Genomic DNA, 12,543 nt, shown 5'->3' with positions numbered 1-12,543 from the left:
GCTCTCCAAGACCTGGGTAAATAGCCAGTTCTTTGGAACTTTCTGGAATATCATCAGGCAATTGATTCCCATTCAGAAGGACCAATGGGAAAGGTTGATGCATGAGTTTGTGAATTTGTTTTTAAGCCAAGGTATATTATCTATGAGGGATCCTTGGTGCTCTCTGATTATCTATGAGGGATCCTTGGTGCTCTCTGAGTTTAGTTCTTTTCTTGCAGACATTTCATTACCCAAACAAGGTAACATCATCAGATACTGATGATGTTACATAGTTTGGGTAATGAAACCCCTGCAGGAAAAGTAACCAAGCTCAGAGAGCACCAAGAACCCCTCATTTCAACCCTGAGCTACAAATATTCTACAATCGTCTTTGTTCCATATGTTTGATAGTAATATATGTCCAGTTCCCGTGGCATGTGGCATTGCTAGCTAAATATCCATAAAACGTTTCTTAATGTTGTTAGGAAAAACATTTCATGTGAAAAGGGATAAATACAAAATGAAGATTTGAGTTTGCATATTGTAGTAAACCATGGTCAATTGAATAAATGTTAATTGCAAAGCAATAAACCCTTTTTTATGCAGGTCAGTAGTCAAATTGACACAACAGGCTATGCCATAAAACAGATTGCACATTTTAATGCACTAAATAAATTAAGCTTCTGTTTGAATTTATCGCAGTACTATTGGGATCCATGCATTTGAACTATACAGGAATATTCTCTGCTAATAAGTTTTTCTATTATAAACAGCCTTCTGTAAGTGAGTCCTGTTTGCACCTGGTGCTAAAATATTAGCTTAGTATCATATGAGCAAACCTGGATGTGTGAAATTCTCCTGCTGCCCAACTATATGTTTATTTGGGAAGGTGCTCTTTAACTGGATTAACATGAGCAGAATGGCGTGCAAAAATATATATTTGTTGGCATGAATTGGAATTTTTGAGACCTTTGAGAAGTAGAAGAAGACACATCTCCATAACGGGTATTTCTTGAAATTCTTCTAAAATACTGTATGTTTCTTTTTTTAGACTGTTAGATGCCAAAATGTGTGATTTTTTTTTTAAAAAGTGCATATTTGCAGGTGGGATGTAGAACTTTTAATCTTAGCATATTTTTGCTAATTTACTATAGGTCTTGAGAACTTGGGGCTTATCACCAGGTATTCTGAACTACCACTTCCAAAATGTTGTTTTCTCAACCTCAGTAATGAGCTTTGCAACATCTGGAGGGCATTAGCTCATCTGCTCTTGAAATGGATTTCCAGAAGCTTCCTGATTAATGATATGTGAGGACATAGAACAGTTTTAATGTAGACCACTGTATTTGCCTTTGATATCTATTTTTAATTTTTAATTTTTTTGTCTTTTTCTAAATCTGCAGCTGAATTTTTTCCCTCTACAGGTTATTATAAAAAATATGGGCTGGAATCTTATAGGACCTATACTCAAATGTATGCTGAAACAAGGGCAAGATGATACTGAGAGAGAATATTGTATGAAAATGCTAGACAAGTTGGTAGAAGTAAGTTGCAACATTTGTGCTGTAAACCACTTTGTAGTAGCATTTTTAAAGATTGTCCTTTGGTTGTGTTCTTTCATGCTGATATAGACCATAGACATTCTCAGATTTGTAGGCAACTTATCAAGAAATGGGTACCGAACTGAAGAAACTGGAACATTTAATTTCTCCATTTCCATAAATATACTGAAAGGTTTTTTTGAGAATGTGAAGGAATGAAGTGATACTCAATAAGAGCATCGTTTAGGAGAGTGTCAGCCACTTATTTTGCACAATCAGGATTTCTAATAGAACGTAATATAAATTGGCCAGTCAAAATTTTTCATTTGAATTGCTATTGATTCTATTTAAATAGCTAAATAGAATCAATTCTGTTTTCATAGAAGAGAAGTAGAACTGTTTCTTTTTTCAGAAAACCTATACAGAGCCAGTTTGGCGTAGTGGTTAAGGTGCTGTCTATAAACCAGGAGACTGTGAATTCTAGTCCACCCGTAGGCATGAAAAACTGGTGACTTTGGACAAATCACACACTCTCACCCCAACGCACCTCATAGGGTTGTCGTGGGGAAAATAGGAGAAAGGGTATTATGCATGTTCACCATTAGGAGTTACTTAAAAAGTAATTAAGGTAGGATAAAAATCTAGTAAAATATAAAATTTAACTTCATTTGGGTTTTAATATTTATTTGCTTAGGTCAATAAATGTCTTGATTAAAATGATAACATATATTTTATTTTACCAATTAGTACGTAAAAATATAACTTGATGTGTAACTGTTTTAAGTATCATGCAAAATATACCCATGTGAAATATTCTTAACATGGTAATGATGACCACATAAGACACGGGTGTCAAACTCAATTTCATTGAGGGCCGCATCAGCATTGTGGTTGCCCTCGGGGCCGGGTGGGTGCGGCCTACTGGGTGGGCGTGGATGGAGTGGGTGTGGCCTACTGGGTGGGTATGGCCAGCTCTACATCGTTCGCGTCAAGGGTGCCTGTGGGGGCCTGGGTAGGAGTGGGACAGATCTGAGGGTCTCTGGTAGAAGGGGGTGGGACCGGGGCAAGCGCCACAGCATGGTCCATTTCGTCATTCCTCACAAAGGGTGACACCTCTCCAGCATGCACCCAGGGGGCAGGCTGACACAGCAGGGGCTGGTTCCTCGCTGTTTCCAGACGGCCTTGTGGAGCTAAGACTGAATGTGTTTCAGCATAGATGGCCACCACAAAATTGTACATTGGCTCCCGGCCGGCCTGGGCCAGGGCCAAGGCAGCGGGGGCCATTCCCTCGCTGTTTCCAGGATGGCTTCGCGGGCCACATGAAACCACTTCGCGGGCCGCATCCGGCCCCCGGGCCTTGTGTTTGACATGTCTGACATAAGATAAAGATGAAAAGTGAAGTTTCCTTCGAATCTGCTCAGTTCCTAGTGGCATCATGTCCATGTAGTTTTCTTGGCAGCAAAAGAAAAGTGGCTTCCCATTGCTTTCCTGCAATCTTAGAAGCTTTGTTCTAGTTTTTTCTTTCTTTCTTGCAGATGTGCAGTGCAAAAGAGCTTATATTGGGCTTCCTGGAACAGATTGAACAAGCTTCTATGGAACAGACATCCTCAGTTATTTTACTTCTGCTTAAGCCTTTGCAAGAAGGTAACAAGCATCTTACTTTTCAAACTTTGAAATGTTAACAAATGGATTGCCAATTTATTTGCAGCAGATATACTTGGGAACACTTCACCTCATAGCTTATCTAGTTGCGGTTAAGTGGTATCACACAAGGTTCTCAAAAGTCTTCCAAGGCTTATAACTGTTGGACAATGCTTAGAGTAGGGGTGTCAAACTGCCGGCCCATGGGCTGGATGCATCATAGCGAAACTGCGCCCACCCCATTGCCAGCAATGGCAAAAAAAGCCGCGATACGTCGCGACACGTCACATGACATTGCGAGCTTGACACCCCTGACTTAGAGCATTCTTTAAGTAGACTTGAACAAATTTAAAGAAAACTACAATCTAACACCTGTTAAAGTAATGAGAGGCAATTGAATCCACTTAATCAATTAATCTTTTGGGAGGGGTGGAAGGAAAGACTCCTAGGATGCTAAAAAACAGCCCTTATACAAACATATGTGAAAATCCTGAAGTGTTTTTTAGAAAACAACCAAAGATCACTTCTAACTCTCTCCTAAGATCCAGGAAGTGACGAATTACGAGGATAAGGCGATATATTTCATGGCACTAGTTTTATACTTGCTAAATCATAATCTGGTTAATACGAAGCCATGAGTGGCAGTTCCTGAAAACATTGCTAAATATTGGCTGGTTTTACACCTGTTTCATGACTTGCTTTAATTATAGTTTGTTGAACAAGACAAACATGGTTCACGTAAACTGAAGCAGAAGACGGTGTTCAAACACAGTGTTCAGATGTCACGACAAAGCAAACCAAGCAAACCACTTGACATCTTGACTTGACATCTTTGAAGTTAGCTAACGGTTGTTCTTTTCTTAGATCTGTATGCCACAAGTATTTTGGTCTATATACTCATATAATAATAAACATGAATGTTCTCTAACAAGTATTTTGCTTTTTTTTTTTTTAGTACTTCTTAAACTTGATACTAAGAAAGCATATTCAGTGGGGTTGTCGCTGTCTACCATTTTGAGCCAACTCTCCTGTCTGCCCATTCCATACACAACACAGCAACTGCAAGAAGACCAGCATGGGCTTTGCCAGTGCCTCAATGCTCTAACGCAGTTTGTCAGACCATTTGTCCTTGAAACTGTTCAACACATGGAGATCACATCGGGTGGCAATTGCAATGATCTAAAGGAAGAACTACTAGGATTGTAAGTAAGCCACTTCCTTTTGCAGGAGCTATGTAAAGAATCCAGCACCGTAGGTTTTGTTAGCATATACCAGTCTAGGATGTAAAGTTGCAAGTAGCAATTTCAGAGACTGATCTGTAGCAGAAAGTTTGGGGTAAAAAGAATTTTGGCTCCTCTTCCACCTTTTTTTTTCTACAATAAATGCTATTTTATTGTAAAAGTGCACAGTCATCTCAATGACGGGCAAGAAACAGTTCTAGAGGACAGGACTATGATGACCATAGAGTGTGGACATTAAAAAAAACAGGCCACGCTTCAATCATACCATCATGGCTACCGTCTTAACTTTTTCTATCATACTGTGTAGAAATGGCAGAAGAGGATAAAATACTGCTGCCTCTCATCCACCATTTTTGGGGGCTGGGAATGAAATCAGTGTAAAATCTAATGATTGAGTTTGTACTTGCACTAAACTCAGTGCGTACAGTTTCCCTAATTTGTTGCATTGAAATTGTTTTGTAAATCATGATTCATAGTTTAGCACAAGAAAACCAAGGCAATAGGACATATTAAGGAAAACATGAATTCTTGTCTATTTTTGAATTTGATTCTTGTTACATTTTCTGTTTAGTTGCTTTAGCTCTATTATTTTAGTTCTATTGTGAAATTACTAGCTTCATTTTTATTATAGCTAAAATATAGCAACTATATCTGAACTCGTATTTTAGGAGGAGAGAGGGATTGAGATACTGGGTCTACAATGTTTCACTAGTTTCACGTTGATTCTGGATAATACTAGTGGATTCTGTAAAGAAAAGTTTGAGATTCTTTAACACTTTCATTTATGGCCATTCTGTTGGTTCTTAGTTCTAAAATACCTCAAATAATAAAGGTCTGTGCTGGCGCTCTAATTATTTCCGTGTCTTGACTGATTCTCTGATGTGCTCTACTTTTGTTTTCAGTTGCCTGAAAAGTTTAAAGTATCCATTGCTAATGGCAGAGCTTGATCTATTGGAGGAAGAGATGGCTGAGAATCCCCTTAGGCAGTTTGCAGCTGAGATAGTTGTAAGTCCACCTTGGGAGGTGTCTTTTTTGTCTGCCTCAGTTGTAAATGGAGTTTAACAGTTATTTGCAAAATGATTTGCAAACTTTGGCTTCCTATCTGCATTTATCAAGATTCATGAATAGCATTGTTGAAAGCAGGCCGATTCAGATAAGGAAACTACAAACAGCCCCCTGAGGTGAAGAAATGTAAAGATGGTACAGATGAATTTCACTTACCATGCAGAAAGAAGTTGTTCTCTGCAGCTTCATTAGTAGTGTCCCCTGGAGGGGAGCTACAAAGAGATAGGGAATCACAAGCACCTGATTATGTCATCTCAAAGATGTGAGAGACCTTGTGTCGTATATCAATGGCATTATTACATAATAAGCATGCTGTTTGTGCAATGCCATCAGGACTTGTTATTTTTTGCATCATTGCTTGCTTATATATGCTGCTGATCTGATTATTTGCTACAGTATAAACTTGTCTATGTGCTTTTTATTTGAACATGAGCTTACATGTACAATTGAGAAGAAGAGAAAAAGCAGAGATCCACAATGAAGGCTTAAATATCTTTTAAATGAGACAAAATGTATATAAATGGAATTTGCATAAAGGCAAAACCTTCTCTTTCCAAAATCAGAGACGGTTTTTGAAAACTGGTAGACCTAACACACCAGAAAACAAAATACTACAAACACAAATCCAGGCCTAAAATGTTTGTTAGAGTATTTCCTTAGCTTGCTTTTCTTGGCTAATTTTATTTATTAAATTTGTTTGCCACCCATCTCTCTGCAAGGTGACTCCATCCTTGCAATTCCTGTCTCCATCTCTTCAACTGAAGTTTTAGAAACAATTTGCTTAAGGTTTTGTTGATTCCTGAGAGACATTTAGACCATAATTCAGTGCTTCCCTCGCCTCCTGTCCCAGGGAAATTTAATTTTAATAGAAGAGAAAAGTAGGTCAGGGATAGACGGCTGATTTCTTGGTGCTCTCTGAGCTTGGTTGTTTCCTTGCAGACATTTCATTACCCAACTAGGTAACACCAGTGTGAGTGAGTGTGGAATTTGCTGCCTGTTTTGCTTAGTTTTGCTTTTGCCACAGTTCCAGGCATCCTGTTTGCCAAAGACCCCTCCATTTGAGCATTGCTTTTCTCTGCTTCTCAGTTTAGCAAAACCAGCTCATCTTTTTCCAGTCTGCATTTTGCATGCAACTTTTCCTCCCCTCTTTTTTTCTCCCAGGCATTCTTAAGTATTCTCTCTCCACTTTCTTTCAAGCCAAAGATTTTATCCAGCAAGGCAGGGTATGCTCCAGGCTACCTATTTTGTTTTTTTAAATGATTGAGAATCTCTTCCACTTCTTTCTCTTTGCTTGCCCCTCTGCAGGTATGTACGGTATGACTTATCACCATAACGGGGGGGGGGGAATGTTCCTTCACCTGTCCCATTCAGTGAGGCTAGATTCCAAATGAGTGGATTTTGGATCTCTGTAGCCTCAAAACAGGAAGCTCACAGATCTCTTTCCCCATGTGTCTTTGAAGTCATTGTGAACTTCTTGCTCTGGCATCTGAGCTATGGTGTTTGAAGCCAGAGGCTTTTTATTTTCATGCAGCACAAGCTTCCGTGAATGGGAGCTTGCATATTACTACAGTATTATATACAGTAAAAACTATGAACGTCCTTGAATAGTACATAAAGAGATGAGACATTAAGGAAGGCACATATATTTTTCTTCTTTAGATATTTTTAGGGGGAGTGAAATTCATGCTTAGACATTATATTTGGGTGCATTTCAATATGTTTCAGTATTAAGATGCTTAGTCATGAAAAGTAGTACTCTATTTGCAGCAGGAGATAATTCTGTTTCTTTTAACAGAGAATTTTAGCGGATATTAGAGAATTATTTCCACAAGTGCGTTTTCAGTCAACATGCAAAAGTGAAAGCTGGGATAATGAAGACTTATGGAAAATGGACAAGGAACAATCTACAGATGCTTTGGCGTGTCTGTCTTATATAGTATTTGTTCAGGACTGTTTTGGTATTGACTGCCTCCCAGTAGTTTTCAAGTAAGTACAACATTGTTCTTATTTTTGTAGGCTTGGAAATTACTATTTGGCTAAATGACTGGGGCATAGAAGACTCTGTATTCCAGACCAACTCAATAGGAATGCTTGGCAAAAGATCCCTCTCATTTAGGGGCATGAGATTATTTAAGGGAATAACATTTATACCAGGCCCCATAGACAAAATCAGGCCCCATAGGCAATTTAGTATATAAATCATTTTAGATGTTCAGATTGGTTGCCATATTCTTTTAGATAGTTCCTTGTTTGACACATGAGCTTTGAACACTCCTAAGTACAGTTATATTTTCTCTGAAAAAAATATGGTTGGCATATAGTACCTAACTTTGGTATATCTTGCATTTAGTTTTTGAAAGATATTAATTTCAGTGGATTTTTAAATCATCTCTACCTTCCATGAGCATAAAGACCTGGTTCTGTCAGTTGGCTTGGGGTTCAAATGGAGGGGTATCACATGGAGGTGGTTGATAGTTTAACAACAGATCCCACCTCTGATAGTTTAACAATGGGTCTCACCCCCTGCTTCTCATCATACTCCCTCCCTCTCCATCTTTTTAGCCAGGTTGTTTTTTTTATAGTATTGCATTCATTCATTCATACATACATACATACATACATACATACATACATACATACATACATAATATAAATGCACAATATACCGTATTTTCTGGCGTATAAGACGACTGGCCGTATAAGACGACCCCCAACTTTTCCAGTTAAAATATAGAGTTTGGGCTATATCAGGGGTAGGCAACCCAAAACACTCAAAGAACCACTTGGACACGTTTCCCACCAAAAACAAAACACTGGGAACCGCAAAACCCTTTTGATATCTAAAATGAAGATAAGACTGCACATATCCTTTTTTACCTTTATGATATATGTGTGTGTGTGTGTGTGTATGTTTGTGTGTGTATATATAAAATAAAGGTAAAAAAGGATATATGCAGTGTTATCTTCATTTTAGATGTCAAAAGGGTCTCTCTGTCTCTCTTTCCTCTCTCCTTTCTTTCCTCTCTCTCTTTCTTTCTTTCCTCTTTCTCTCTTTCCTCTAACTTTCTCTCTCTCTCTTTGCTCTCTCTTTCTCTGTCTCTCTCTCTTTCCTCTTTCTCTTTCCTCTCTTTCTCTTTCCTCTCTTTCTCTTCTCTTTCCTTTCTCTCTTTCCTCTCTCTTTCCTCTCTCTTTCCTCATTTTCTCTCTTTCCTCTCCCCCTCTCTTTCTTTCTCTCTTTCCTCTCTTTCTCTCTTTCCTCTCCTTCTCTCCCTTTCCTCTTTTTCTCTTTCCTCTCCCCCTCTCTCTTTCCTCTCCCTCTTTATCTCTTTCTCTTTCCTCTCTCTTCTCTTTCTCTCTCTGTCTCTCTTTCCTCTCTTTCTCTTTCCTCTTTCTCTTTCTCTCTTTCCTCTAACTTTCTCTCTCTTTCCTCTCTTTCTCTTTCCTCTTTCTCTTTCCCTCTTTCCTCTCTCTTTCTCTTCTCTTTCTTTCCTCTCTCTCTTTCCTCTTTCTCTCTTTCCTCTTTCTCTCTCTTCTCTTTCTCTTTCCTCTTTCTCTCTTTCTCTCTCTCTCTCCCTCTCCCTCTCCCTCTCCCTCCAGGTTAGGAGAGAGAGAGAGAGAATGAAAGGCAGACGGCGCCAAATGGGCGGGGAGGGGGAGCAGGACGGGAGGCAGCGGCTCCGGCGGCGGCATGGCAGCGGCCACTACAGCATCATCGGGAGTCCATGCCGCCCCCAGCCTGGCCGCCACATCCTCAGCCGAATGGGCGGGGAGGGGGAGCAGGACGGGAGGCAACAGCTCCCGGCCACTGCCCCCATCGCGTCCAGGGAGGGAGAGCAGGACAGGAGGCAGCAGCTCCCGGCTGCCGCCCCCATCGCGTCCTCAGCTTATATAAAGGAATAAAATAGAATCCTGTATTTTCCGGCATATAAGACGACTGGGCGTATAAGACGACCCCCGACTTTTGAGAAGATTTTCAGCGTTTAGAAAGTCGTCTTATACGCCAGAAAATACGGTACACATACACACACAATATAAACATTGTATTTATATTACTAGCTAGAAATTTATATAGTTTTATCTTTTAATATTGTAAACTGCCCAGAGTTACTGTGCGGTAAGATGGTGGCTAATAAAATTTACAAATAAATCAATAACTGATCATACTAGCATAAAATGGTATAATTAGTAATAGTTGAGAAAAAAGGTCATACCTTTAATTTTATTTAAGCCACTGTTAAATAAATCAAATGCCTAAAAGTAGAAGTAACATCCAGTCTGAAATATTCAATTCTACTGAACAAGATATTTCCCTAATAAATTGCCAGATGTTAAAATAGACTCAAATAAAGTACAAACCCTAAATTTTTACCTACTTCTATAGGAGGTTGTTACCAATTGGCATCATCTTAAACTTATTGTAAAAGTAATGTAATCCCAAAATATTTTCCATACAGCAGCTATATCGTTTCCACAATTTTAAATAAAAATAATTGATAACTACTGGAAATAGAATCAGCGTATAGCATTGACTTACATTCAAAATCTGGTCTGCACAGTCCTTGAATGTGACATGTTTGTTTTATTAAGAGTCTGAAAGATTACTATATTAAAATTTGCAAAAAGTGGGGGCATTGTTGGCATGTGTCCTGTCTCATTTTTATTATCCCATTAGGACTATCTCCTCCGTAATAAAAATGGGACAAAATCACTTGTTTCTATCCAGAGATAAATTCTAAAGAAAATCCAATTTCTTTATCACTTGTACCAGAAACTTGAATTACATATTTTCAAAACCTTTTTCTGCATCTAATGATGCCAAAACTACTGCTTCATCTTCTGTCATTGTGGAATTATAATAAATCTACTAGCAGTCTAATAGGCCCTTTCATAAAGTCAGATTGTGCAGGATGAATTAATGAAAGTAATGCTTTCGTTAAGCTTGCCAAAGTAGCTGTTTCTGAAAGATTAGTTCTATTTAAAAAGGCTTCTCTCTGGGACTTATAATATTTCCAGAATATACATTCTTATAAAATTCCAAAAAAAGGGACAATTAGTTTCTGCTTGATCACTATGCATTATCCCCTATGTATCTCTTATTGTTCCAGTTGTTTTAAATGAGAAGTTTACAGTGTAGTACCCGAAGATTTCACCCTTCACAGTAAAGCTGGTTAATATGCTCTAATAACTATTTAAGTATATAATTGATGTTTCTCATAAAGGACAGCGTGAGTTTCTTCCAATAAAACCAAAGCCACTTAAAACTACATCATCTTCAATTTATAAAAATCTTCTCCAGACTTAGTTATGCCTCTTATTTAGCCAAAGAAAAATCAACACTGAAAATGTTTATTGTGAGGAATGATGATTAAACTAAATCCTAACATTTGGTTAAAATACAAATATTCTAGCAATTGAGACTTCTTCATCAGTGTTAACAGATATAATGCAAATGTCATACAATACAAACTCCAATTAGCATTTCTATTTATCAGCATGTTTATGAATAGTTATGTATTATGGTAGGAACTATGGTCATAACTAAAGAACAGTCTGCCTGTTCCTGTATGAATAAACAAAAGGAAGAAAAAAGGGATTTCTCACCCCCACCCCTGTTTCTAAGCAAAGACATTCTAAGATTGTAGCCACCTATCTCGCCCTCTTAAGATATGAATATTAAAAAAAGAAATAAATGGGAGGGGGGGACTAACTTCCTCCCCAGCATGAAAAATATGTGCATAAATTATACCACCTCCTTCACATTGATTATTTCTCTATAGATTCTACTATTTTAGTATATTGAAATGGACTCTTCTGAATAGCCATCTTTATTTATTACCAGTAAGGGTCATATTAGGACCACAGATTATGTTTTACTCCAGTGTCTGGTATAACAACACACAAAGTTTCCTTAAAAGCAAAGGAGGGAGAAATAGAGTAAAAGAGAGGAGGGCGAGACGGATGGAGGGAGAGGAGAACTGTTCAGCAATTCACCATCTTACCGGGAGCACATCTACCATTTTTTATTGAGTCTTGTTTGCTGAATCTTCTAGCTCAGTGTTTCTCAACCTTGACAATTTTAAGGCATGTGGACTTCAACTCCCAGAATTGCTGGCTGTGGAATTCTGGGAGTTGAAGTCCATATGAATTCTGGGAGTTGAAGTCCATATGCCTTAAAATTGTCAAGATTGAGAAACACTGTTCTAGCTTATTATGTTCATTGTTTAGATATTGAAAGTGACTGCTTTTATCTGATAAATTATTCTTACATGTATACATCATTCTCTTGTAGCCCATCATATATTTTGCAGTGCAATATGGTACATATTAGAGCTCTGTTGAAAAGGTAAGTGTGGACTGTTTCTCTTTTTATTCACACATTTCCAAAGATTTAAAGTACAGGGTTAGGGGGGAAAATAGAGCAATTAATAGTAATTTATTTGGAAACAAGGAGGGTGTATACTTCAGTCTTACTCGACTAAATTGTGTTTTAGTTCATATATTTAAGGAACTTAGTATGAAGGCTTGATTTTACAGAGTTGGCATTAGTTTTAATATTTAAATAATCCTGTCCTTACCTCTATAATATATTCTCAGAATAGGTTTAGTCTGAAGGTCTTTGCTGGGTCTTGGTATAGAACAGACCATGTATCTGGTTGCACGGCAATTCCCTCGGCACCTGGATGAATCAGTCTATCTAGACCCATACCAGTCGGGCTTCAGGCCGGGATACAGCACGGAAACGGCATTGGTCGCGTTGGTTAATGATCTCTGGAGGGCCCGGGACAGAGGTTATTCCTCTGTCCTTGTTCTTTTGGACCTCTCAGCGGCTTTTGATACTGTAGACCACGATATCATGCTGCGGCGTCTCGGTGGGTTGGGAGTGGGAGGCACCGTTATGCGGTGGTTCTCCTCCTTCCTCACCGACCGTACGCAGTCGGTATTGGCAGGGGGACAGAGGTCGACTCCTAGGCCCCTAACTTGTGGGGTGCCTCAGGGGTCGGTCCTCTCCCCCCTTTTGTTCAATATTTATGTAAAGCCGCTGGGGGAGATCATTCGTGGCTTTGGGGTGGATTTCC

The 12,543-nt window shown here is 38.7% G+C and overlaps 1 protein-coding gene across 1 annotated transcript in view; it reads left to right on the top strand.

The window, feature by feature from the left end:
* Nucleotides 1-1,408: 1,408 nt before the first annotated feature.
* The window catches only part of GLMN (glomulin, FKBP associated protein), a 29,989-nt gene continuing 18,854 nt past the window's right edge, over nucleotides 1,409-12,543 (top strand). Inside the window, exons 1-6 of the mRNA XM_015819051.1 lie at nucleotides 1,409-1,523; nucleotides 3,056-3,164; nucleotides 4,117-4,363; nucleotides 5,305-5,407; nucleotides 7,263-7,453; nucleotides 11,757-11,810. Of these exons, the coding sequence (XP_015674537.1) occupies nucleotides 1,419-1,523; nucleotides 3,056-3,164; nucleotides 4,117-4,363; nucleotides 5,305-5,407; nucleotides 7,263-7,453; nucleotides 11,757-11,810 (809 nt within the window). The 5' untranslated portion in view covers nucleotides 1,409-1,418. The remainder of the gene's footprint in view (nucleotides 1,524-3,055; nucleotides 3,165-4,116; nucleotides 4,364-5,304; nucleotides 5,408-7,262; nucleotides 7,454-11,756; nucleotides 11,811-12,543) is intronic.

This window comes from Protobothrops mucrosquamatus, unplaced genomic scaffold, assembly GCF_001527695.2.
Source record: "Protobothrops mucrosquamatus isolate PMUCROS unplaced genomic scaffold, P.Mucros_1.0 scaffold854, whole genome shotgun sequence".
NCBI classification, from domain to species: Eukaryota; Metazoa; Chordata; class Lepidosauria; order Squamata; family Viperidae; genus Protobothrops; species Protobothrops mucrosquamatus.
The sequence above is the reverse complement of the archived record's forward strand: the minus strand, read 5'-3'. Positions and strand labels throughout refer to the sequence as shown.